This window comes from Schistosoma mansoni, chromosome W, assembly GCF_000237925.1.
Source record: "Schistosoma mansoni strain Puerto Rico chromosome W, complete genome".
Classification (NCBI taxonomy): domain Eukaryota; kingdom Metazoa; phylum Platyhelminthes; class Trematoda; order Strigeidida; family Schistosomatidae; genus Schistosoma; species Schistosoma mansoni.
This window is the reverse complement of record NC_031502.1, coordinates 4186561-4198497: the sequence shown is the minus strand read 5'-3', so window position 1 is coordinate 4198497 and position 11937 is coordinate 4186561. Positions and strand designations below refer to the sequence as shown.

General features: G+C 34.6%; 1 protein-coding gene across 1 annotated transcript in view; it reads right to left on the bottom strand.

Moving 5' to 3' along the window:
- Smp_017730 (200-kDa GPI-anchored surface glycoprotein) overlaps positions 1-11295 on the bottom strand; it is a 115300-nt gene extending 104005 nt beyond the window's left edge. The window contains exons 1-2 of the mRNA XM_018799968.1: positions 11003-11295; positions 8037-8315 (exon numbers count right to left, since the gene is read on the bottom strand). Coding sequence (XP_018653828.1) covers positions 8037-8315; positions 11003-11261 — 538 coding nt within the window. The 5' untranslated portion in view covers positions 11262-11295. The remainder of the gene's footprint in view (positions 1-8036; positions 8316-11002) is intronic.
- Positions 11296-11937: the final 642 nt, after the last annotated feature.

Below are 11937 nucleotides of genomic sequence, written 5' to 3'. Positions count from 1 at the left end.
TATCATTATTTTCCATACTCTTTGATGGTTTATTTTTCTTCACCCCTCCTACCAATCCCAATTAGAGACTGACCAGTTGCAGTTCTAACACATCGATGGGAAGTTTCAAACAAAAAATACTAAATGAATTTAAAACATAATTGTTGTGTTGTATTGTTTGTTATTTTTACTAATAACTGTATAATTTTATTCTGTAGACTCAAAGAAACATTGAAAGAAAGTTGTTAGCTGAACAGAAAAGTTCAACAATTGCATGTTCAGTGAACAAACTAACACCACAATGTGTTGATTGGTTCATTGTAAACCAACCAGTGCTGGCAGACAGATTAGATAAGAACTGGAAGTTTCTTGTGTAAATTTTTATGTAAACTTTCATGTTTGCACAATACTGTCTTCGTCCATTGGAATACATCTTATTTCCAAGTAAATGAGTACTGAAAAAAAGAACGTACGAACAAAAGAAAAACGAAACCCGGATTGAATTATGTTGTATAATCTTATATGCCCGTTCAGAGGGTGATCAATTAACCATCTAAGCACGGATTAAGATACCTAGAATAATATAATTCATATATTGGGTACACATTTTGTCGAGAAACTTTTCAATCTACCGATATTCACGACAAACACGGCAAAAAATCAAACTACGAAACTAACGAGTTCTTCAACATTCCAGATACAGAAGGTAGATACTAGTAGTATTAGTAGTTACTATGACAATAGTAATATTTTTAGTTGACTGAAAATAAGTACTTGATTGTGTACGTACGTGTGTTAGTGACACATATTTTTAAAGATGGTGAAGAAGACTTGAGGAACACATTTGAGTGGAGAGGCAGTCGAGGCGAGAACAGTATCTAATTAACTATAATCATTGATTAGTTTAAGAGGAATTAACTCTTTCATTTTATTCTTGCATTGGATAACCTTGGGATAAATGAGACGGAAAGTATGAGATTACATGAAAAATATCTAAACAGAATTTATTCACTAATAAGTTGCTATTCTGTGATTTTTTCAAAAAATAAAACCTGATACACAAGCTGTCAACGGAATTGTTTTTCCCCATGCTGAGTATTAGTATGTTATAACGATTGGTCGAAAAGTAAGTTATTTTAGGTAGGCGCTTTGATATACATACTAAATATACTAATAAGTATGTACGCTTCACAGAGTAGGCTAGACTTCCAATCTATTGGTCATTTATTTATTAAGGCCAATATAGATCAATAAATTATCTTTCAATGTTTTACTTATGGGTCTATTAGTATTAAAAAGAAGTATCACAAGCTCATTTTTATCTGCTTAACGGTATTTTCAACCATGTCCAAAAAATGGGTCAGCACATTCCAGCAAATGTCATCGTTTAGTTTGTACCATTCAGAGCAATTTCGTGAAAAACATGAAACAGATAAGGTATGAGAAATAAAATCGGATACGAAACATTGATCAATATCGGGGTTTCGTAAATTTTGTTTTTGTATACAACTCAAATAGCTATGTAGAGTTGGAAAATCTGAGGTTTACTTCCACTGTATATTGAAGATGTGCACATGTATAAAATACACAATATATATACACAGAGAGATGGACGGAGAGAGGGAGAAAGGAAGAGTTGGTAACCACACTGGGTATAATGATTTGTTTGAAAAATCACGCAGATTAAAATGAATTTTCTCATGCACAGATTACAATGAATCCAGATTTTGCCAACGAATATACATGAGTTATGATTTCAATTAGGATGTTTAGCTTAATAAAGCAAAATGATCTGTACAATTATATCCTTTTATGGGCACTAACATAGAAGTACATATTTTCCTAATTATACTAACATTTCTCACTACACGAATGCAGTGTAAGCTCAAAATTCAACAATCTAATTAATTAGAGATTTTTATTCAGTCAATCAGTCAGCTACAGAGTAGGACCAGGCATATATATATAATATATATCGGTCCAAGCTGCCATACCTCATTAGCACAAGATGAACACCGAATTCATAGAAGTAGTTAATTTAATGGTGGCAATATATAAAAAGGAGATTGTATACAAGGATATAGTACAGGAAGAAAAAAAGATATGAAGCAATCTTAATCTCACAGTTTAAGGGAAGACAACGAGTGTATACACATATGCCATTGTGATCGATTCTGAGCCATGTCACACAGAGTCTCCAACCATTGGTTACGATAGTCACGCCGACCCAAACCAAGTAGTCTGCACCTACCAACATGGCTCAGACTAAAAGTTAGTGACTTCAAGCACTGGTACCACGTTTAGGTTTGGCCGCCACTAACTCTCTTCCAACCATCGCCAATACTAGTCACCATAGCGCGTCATGGTATTCACCGTTCAGGCATACGTAACACGTGGCCCAACCATCTCAGTTGATGAAGATTCACAATCTCATCAACTGATTGACCATCATTCCCTAATACCCTGAGTCTCACCTCACTATTACTTATCCGGTGATCCCGGCAGATGCGAGCAATATTTCTAAGATATCTGTGATCAAATATTAGTAATTTACGAGTATTTTAATCGCTTTACTTTTAAAGTAGTCATCAAATAGTCGTCAGACTCAACGTAGTGCCTCAGCACAAACAGGTGTCATCCCTCAAGTTGTCAAACTATAATAGTAAAGAGAGACATAATGATCATGATAAATAGGGAAGAATCAACACGATTGCAGTAGTAGTAACAACGAAAAAGAGCAAAGATTGAGAATATTGGTCGAAAAGGCAGAATGAAAAGTTATACTTAGAGGAAAATTAAATTTTCAGATTTGGAGGAAGAAAACGAATGTATGGAACAGAACCACACTGACGAATTGTGATCCATGTTTCCTAAAGTTTTTACCTTTCGACTGCGTTTATCGTCCTGGTAACCTGGATCTAACAGAATGCCTCAGCGCAACAGCGAACGGTTTCATCAAATAATGCAACATTATTGTTTGGTAGCTTGCAGATTTCTTCCAATCTACTTATTTATCGGCTAACTTTTCACGTTGAGGTAAACGATGGCCTCAAAGTATTCATTAACTAAGTTAGTTATAAATATTAAGAGTGAGACCATTTTGCGTTTAATGATTTTATTCTATTACTATTGAGTAAATAGTACTATATGTAGAAATGTCGCCAAGTAAAATGAAAACCGTACTGATAAAGATCACTCAATAAATAAAAAAACATATGAAGTATTCGAGTATCTATTTGTTCAGATCCAGAATACATCTGAGTAACCGATAAGTAAAAAGGGTTTTCCAATACAGAAAAATATTTTAAGCTATAATTGGGATTATTTTGGAATAGCTTTTTAACCACCTATGAACTGAAAATTGACTAGAATGTTTAACGAAATTATATAACGATAACTGCGAAGCTAAAACCTTCAATCATTGATGTTAAAATATTTAGAACATACTGCATCTTAATAAATGTTTCATCAACATGAAGTATTGTTATTTGTGTTAATGTTTCATGAGTTAAAGCAATGATTATTTCTACTCCTTTGCTATTCATTATGTTAATTTCATCCTGACGTGCTAATATTTGGTGTGACAACTTGACTTAACTGATATCTTTACCAGGCTCTACATATGACTGAGTGTTTAACTGAATTAATTAGTGTTGGTACAACATAACTACATACAATCACTTTACCAGTCCATTTGGTTTTTAATATTCACGATATTGCATGAAATTCACTCTGTCTCTAACTATAAATGCAAAACTTATATGAGAGAGAGAAAAAAAGATATCTTCATACACATAAAAATTTTGAAACCTAGATGATAATAACGCTTATGTTAATTAACTTTAATATCACCGTGAAAGTATGTACCACTCTGAAATATTCATAAGAAAGTTCACATTATTTGAGTTTTTTTTGGTTACCTATGCCCTGACATCAGTATAATCACTTGATATAAAAATTAATGAAATTTAATAGTTAATCCTTTAGGGTTAAAAAAAATTCTACAAAAAATAAAATTAATTAAACTTGTTCTATCCTGTACAAGTTTACATTGATGTTGATTATTATAATTCATTATTCATAGGTATAACACTTTTTAGGCTTACAGATATGAATGAAAAACGAATGTAATATAAATTACTCAAAATATAGATAATGAAATTTTAGTTAAATATATTCTATATAAGTACATAATGGAATGAATTAATTTCTTGTTGAAACCTATCTAAATAAATGACTAATTATAACTTACTTTTAAACAAACAAGAAAGTTTATATACATGAGTAATATCTATTTAACTCCTATAGAAACATAATCATATATTTTGAATATGTATATATTGTGTGTTTTGTTTTATTTCAACGATAAGTTGAAACTTTCGATAAAACTATTCTACATCAGGAACACAAACAAATATGTCCTAGATCCTACCGTAGGCCAAATATCCAAAAATATACTGATGACGTAAGATTAGAGGCTAACTGATGGAAACCCGCACAAGACGTGAACATGGCAACGGTTGTGTCCCTGAACATTAATGATGGGAAGTTATAAACTCTTATTTATATATTAAATGTTTAGAATTATACGGAATCCTTTTTTGCTGCGCAGCAGTTCGTTCCGTCCTATTCTACGGCTGTGAAACATGGCCGATAAGAGTAGAAGATACTCCTAGGTTACTAGTATTCGATCATAGGTTTTTTCGAGGCATCGCTCGTATATCCACCGAGTACGTAATGCAGTTGTTAGGAAACGGGTACTAGGTAAGGATGGCAAATCGATTGATGAGGTAGTGAAAATTCATCGGTTTAGATGGCTGGGACACGTGTTACGTATGCCCAACCACCGACTGCCCCGACGTGCAATGTTTTATGGTGTACGAGTATGTTGGAAGAAAGTTAGGGGCGGCTAGACCAAAACGTGGTACAAATTCATGAAGTCACTGACAAGTGAACTGAGCCATGTTGTTAGGTGTAGACTACCTGGTTGGGATTCGCGAGATGATAGCAACCGATGGTTAGAGACCTTGAATGACATGGCTCAAAATCGTTTGCAATGGCGAAGGTGCATCCACTCTTTGTGTTGTCAAATTCTAGTGTTCTGAATTCTTCATGTCCCTATCCTTTTTCTCTTTCCAAATTTATTTCATTGGATTATACTCCTTCAATAACATCTTCAAACCCTAATCTTTGACATAATACTTATACTCTTACTACTTCTACCACTATGGGATTTGAATCGACAACTGCATCTCTGTGCTGATATGGTATGGCAATTTAAACTGATATACGTACGTACGAAGTTCTACGTTGATGCTGTTTTACTGAGAAAGTACATTGGATCAATCTGCTAAGCATTTCAGCAACAACACAAGATGAACAACAAAAATGACAGCAAAATCCGATCTAAGACCTCCTGGCGGTGGCGATAGGCAGTAGGGGACAACCTAGCTAGCTTACTTAGGCGGTCGGCAGAGATCAGACTAATCCACCACTCTGCTTTAAACAAGATTAACTGGGTGCTATTTTTCGGAGCTCTCTAATATCTTGAGGGCTGTCCGATGTATACGTTTATGTATATGAATTGCATGAGTTTCGGCTTGTGTATTCCATGCACGTAAGTATATTGATCAGTACACACGTAGGTTAGCGTAAGGAACGTAAGCTGAAAAATATCTGCTCTATGTCTAATAAAATCAGCGGCTTAATTCTTCAGGTCGAAGACAACAAAAATATGTGGTAGCAAATACGAGGGAGAGGTGACCACCAACCTTCCCTGAGTGTTATGCTTATGTGTATGCCATAAATTGCAGGGATAAAATCCTTTGCACCAGTGATGTGGACATAATGACTAAGAGACAGTCAGCTGTAGCAATAGGTTTGCAAGGAGCGGTGACTATCTACCCTTCCATGTAGATGAATCTACCTTCATGTATGTTATGAGATGCATGAGCGAAAACTTGTGTGTTAGCGGTGTGCATGTAACGTATGTTTGCTCACAGGGCAAGTATACCTACGCGTATACCAAAGGATGCATGGATGAAAACTTGTGTTACCGGTAATCACGTAGACTGAACTTATTCCTCGTGCGACGATCGCAAACCAGGAACTAGGGGTAACGATTTACCCTCAAAATCACATCGATGTGGTAAGTTTCTGAACCGCAAAACACTGAAATCATTTCCAGAAAAGCCGATCTCAGTAACAATTCGTAAAAGTGTTTCCCCACACACAGCCAGTTACCAAAGTATAAATAGACACTGAGGTCATTGAATAGTTATTCCTAACATTTGATAGACTAAAATGGAAAAACTATCCGGTTTTGTTTGATCGCTAATTTTATTCTTCAACTCTTATCAGCTGACAGTATTCATAATTAAATTCCAAAACGTTATTCAACCCAAGAGCCATCATTTGAATATATAATTAAAATTTAATAACACAAACATTCAGTTTTGAACTGATAAAAAGATTTGCTGCTAATGTTAATGACCTCAATAGTTTTGGGTTTTTCCAAACTTTTGTAGTTTCACTGTAATAAAACCAGTACCACACTCTGAACATCATTCGCAACGCCTCAAAAATATGTTATAACTTAATTTATTAGTCACAACCAATATAGAACATGACACACATTGCATAATAAGACAACAGGCTGGAGGATTATTCTGTGAGAGAAATTACAAACATCCTTAAATACAACATGGAGAGCACCAACTCAATCACACTTAGTGGAGAAACTCCGGAACAGGTGGAAACGTTTACGTACATGGACATCACCGTCGATGAACGTGGAGGATCTGATGCTGACGTAAAGGCAAGGATTGGAAGAGCAAGGGCAGCACTCCTAAGATTGAAGAACATATGGAACTCAAAACGACTGTCAGCGAACATCAACGTTAGACTCTTTATTACGAACATCACGACAGTCTTACTGTATGTAAATGAAACGTGGAGAACTGCCACAACCATCATCAAAAAGCTACAAGTATCTATAAACAATTGTCTACGCAAGATACTCAATATCCGCTGGTCGGATACCATCAGCAAAAGCCTACTGTGGAAGAGGGAAAAACCAACTTCCAGCGAAGGAGGAAACTAGGAAAAGACGATGGAAGTGGATAGGACGTACATTGAGGAAATCATAAAACTGCATCACAGGGCAAGCGCTAACTTGGAGCCCTGAAGGGAAACGGAAAATAGAAAGACGAAAAAACACTACGTCAAGAATTGGAAGCAGACATGCAAAGGGTTGTCCAGAACAGAGTTCGGTCGAGAATGCTGGTGGCGACCCATGTTCCTCCACGATGAGTAGCAGGCGTAAGGAAGTAAATAATTATGTTCATTAATACAAAACAAATATGGATTTGAAAAGAGATTTTGGATTTTACTTTCTTTTAAAACCACAATGTTAAAGGTTGCCTAACCCGGACATCTACAATGAAACTCCTTCACACAGAGAAAACAACGCCACTGAAAATATATACACGAACTGCGAATTTTCCCTATTATTTCGGTACCAATTTTTAGCACAGCTTAATCAAGCATTTCAGTTTAAAACACGTTTACTACTGACAGAAATTGAAAGTTATTTTCTCTGCATCAGACTTAACCAATGATACATTTAAACATAACACACTACAAACGCTAAAATTAACAAAATGGGTCCCTCCGAAAAAAGATTGTATGGAAGTACTTGTTCACAATAATGCATAAATTCATAATAATAGCCCATGGAACAGATCAAGAGCTTTTATTTAGAAGCGGTATTTAGTATAGAGCCATTTGTTTGGTTCCTGAATAATTTACAACACTCAACTAATTCAAACTAAGCATGAATGTAAGTAAAGCTTAGTAGGCGGCTTGTCAAAATATCCGCATTCATATAGTAATTGGATACATAGGTGAAAGAAAACTACGGAAATGTAACATGTATGAGCAAAATGATAATAGCTAATTTCCTGAGACAAACACTCAGACAAATGTTTTAAAATCTAACAATTAAACTAAGCAAAATGTAGTACGATACAAATACAACCATATAAAATGCAACGTACCAAGATTATTCTTCATGCTACGATTCTCATCGAATGGAGTACCGCGAATAATTAAATCATAAATCCTAGTCCATCCCTCTTTGTCTGACTGAAAACTCCAAAGCAAACTATTGCCAACAAAACCAGTACGTGAATTGTCATACTGACTGCAAGCAGGTATGCACAGAGTAGACGTTTGTTGATATGTACAATTGTACAAAGATCCAAATAAACTTGTTGTGTTTTTATCAAATCCGTAACCAATGCTTATAGTTTGTTTAAGATTTTCAGGTTCATCAGCTGTTACAAACATGAAATTTTGAAACTTATTATCATCTTTCAAATGATCAGTACAAATAAGAACTAATATATAAGTTTCATCATCTGAAGGTTAAACAATAAAATCTCTAAATACCTCATAAGCTTCAATTATTTCATATCAATAGTGCAGCTTTTAGGATAAGAATTAGTAGAAATACACATTTCTATGAAGAAAAGCACAAAATAATGAATGTTCAATGTTGCTCACAAATTAAAAAAAATAGCTTAATCAAATGAGAGAATAAATTTGCCATATTTAAGTGATCCATACTGCCAATCAAATTTCTGAAGTAAACTAGCTACAGTGCAAATAACTATTCTGAATGTGCCTTTGAAAGGTGTTTATTGGTAGGTCTTGTGATTTAAAGTTTATCTGTTTGTTGAAATAAAATACTTGAAGTCTGTAATTTACATGGAACAAACACATTACTATGTGCTAGTTGCGATCTGAAAATATGGAAGTAATCTAAATAAACTAGACGTTTCCGAATGAATATACACAACATACTCCAGTTATAAATGGAATAACTCTATTGTTACACTAAATACTAACACTAACTTTAATCTCTCTTTTGTATTATTTGTACTGTCCAAGAAAACTAGCCTATAACTTGTGAGAAAAGCGAACCACATAAAAAAACATCATGCTACCTTTCAGTAATTTAGAGCTTGAAGTCACTAACTTCTAGTCTAAGCCATGTTGGTAGATTCAGACTACTTGGTTGAGGTCCGCGCGACTATCGTAGCCAATGGTTAGAGACTCTGTGTGACATGGCTCAGAATCGATCACAATGGCATATGTGTATACACTAGTTGTCTTCCCTTAAACTGTGAGATTAAGATTGCTTCATATCTTTTTTTCTTCCTGTACTATATCCTTATATACAACCTATCTTTTATATATTACCACCACTGAATTAAATACTATGAATCCGGTGTTTATCTTGTTGTGCTAATGAGGTATGGCAGCTTAGACCGATGCATATATGTGCCTGGTCCTACGTTGTAGCTGACTGAGTAATTTAGAGATATTTAAAGCATAGAAAATGTATATAAAGTTCAAATACTGGGAACCGACAAATTTAATCAAAACTTTCATCCCAACAAATGCTGTTCAAGTAAAATTTACATAGTCTTCAAGTTTATGGTACTTTCAGGAGCATGTTTTGATGAGAGTACTGACAGTCTCACCTAGAACAGCCCAACGGTTGGGAATTTCGCAGTAAACTGAGTTAATAACCTAAAAGTCAATTTCACATCAATTTAAGAGGAGTCCACGTATTTCCAAAATATCCTGAGTGTAAATAATCACTTCGTAAAACATTTTGTCAGAAAGCTTGTTTACTAAGCCACTATAGTGAACGACTTTGTAAGAACTCAATTAGGAAGACTCTCATTTATTTAATTTCAGTGAAAACCCAGCAGAACTGTTTAAATAGTTGATTAGATGTTATGCTACTTGATACTAAAATCAAGTTGCTAATATGATTTCTAATGAAAAGGATTACTTTAACTCTAGCTCGCTTTCATATACAAACAGTTCGCAAACCCGTCTTATTCACTTTTTAGATCAACACGGTATTTTATGATTAGGTTTAAATAACCAACTTGTTCAGTAACTATACTTTTTAGTGATCCAGGGACCAAGAAAAGTATGTAACTAAAATAGTTTTAGACACCTTGAACTATTTCGGGTATATTTTTGTGGGCTGACTTAGTATTATCTTGCTACATACCGAATGATGATTTTGATATTCATACATCGTTTTTATTTCCCTTATCTAAAGCGGATTATTTGAGAGGATGTTTTCGGTTTAAAAATGAAGATAGATTCTATTGAGAGCCGGAAACTTGCATCGGAAGGGATTGAGTTGGTAACTACTAGTGAAACATTAGAAGGGATAATGGATTTCCTTTATACTACAAATATTGAGGACTATATGGATTAGCCATATGGGCTTCATACATAACCAGAGATTACTTTCAAGAAGAGTTTATTGGTAAAAAGGTCTATGAAGTCGTATAGCTCCTATCAATTGTGGTAAAATACAGAGCCGATCTTTCACTTAATTCCACCTGAGTAAAATAAAATATGGACACATTCAAATACTGTATCTAGAAAAAAACGTAGGTAGGTCCTACGTTGTAAATAAGACACAAAATTCTAATTTTCACCACACACTACGTATACAACTCCAGGTTTACTATTAGAAATAAAACTTAAGAGCTGCTGATGGTAATACAGTATAATAATTACGTCTTTATTTGAAAAAGTGCGAGTAGTTCACCATCACCAAGTTAAAATCATGGGGTAGTAATTTTGAAACTAAACGTCCATATTTTTTCATCCACCTTGAGATAGGACGCCTCTGAGGGACGTTATCATGGACCAAATACTCTCTATCTACAAGTCTCCCTCGTCTTATTAGAGAAAATAGCTTCGATAATATTGTGACATAAACCGAAGATTACATACATATTTATATATGTGTGTCATGAATAAGATTCCAAGTGAAAGATCCATTATAGAGAAAGAAATAATAATGTAGACCTCAGGCTAACAACAAACAGTTTCAGTTTTTGCTTTAAAATGATAACGGAACCCAGATTATCCAGTACTGTACGAATTAATTGATAATAAAGTCGATGAACATCTCATGACTTACAAGTAATCTCCACTGAACTGACTTGATATAATCCACCAAGATCAACGATCAGATAAACCTTTTGATTTAATTCAGCATGAAAAAGCCCGTGTGTGTTTTTATCGTTATCAAACAGGTCTTGTAATTGTCTTGCAGCGAGTATCTTCGTCAATAACTTATAGTCATGTGCTTTTATATCAACTACGTTATTTGAGTGCAAATCAGATAGCGTGTTGCAAACGGAAGTAAAGAGGAATAAGAACAACTGTAAGAAGTACATGCTCAACGATCTTAACCTCAATCAAAATCGTTCTAGAGTCTTTAACGTTACAACAGTGACTAATTAAAACAAAACGGTCCACTATCGTGTAGTGATCTAAATACAATGCCAGGACATAATTTCATTTCTCAACTGCGAAAATCTGTAAAAATAATTAATATTAGCTTCTGCTTTTCTTCTTAGATGATGTTTTTTGTAGCGTTGTCTAGAAATTATACCTGAAAGTTCTTTGTCCTCAGTCTTCAGTAATAAAAATAGTTGATCAGTAGATCTATACTAATCCTTTCAGCTTCTTTGTCAGCAAAGATCTTTCTCCTTGAAAATGTTCACCGATGTAGCTGATACCAGTTGTTCCTTAGTTCATTCTAGGCATTTAGCACCCAATGAGAAAAACAGAATCTCATTCCGCATTTATTTGACTGTAATTGTTGGTTCTTCTTCCTCTGACTCTAGAACTGATGACCTAGGTAGGATAAAATGCACAAAACATTTTTAAAGCATTTGAATGATCAGTGATGTGACTATATCTTCCGAATGGTCATGTTGTAGTGCAAAATAAGCAAGGAGGAACTCCCATTAACATGGTGTTGATGTTGTTTTGTGCCAACCTAACCAGTCCATGCGATACACGCTCCATAGATGCAAGACCACTGGCAGTAGGCGGTCAATTTTACGG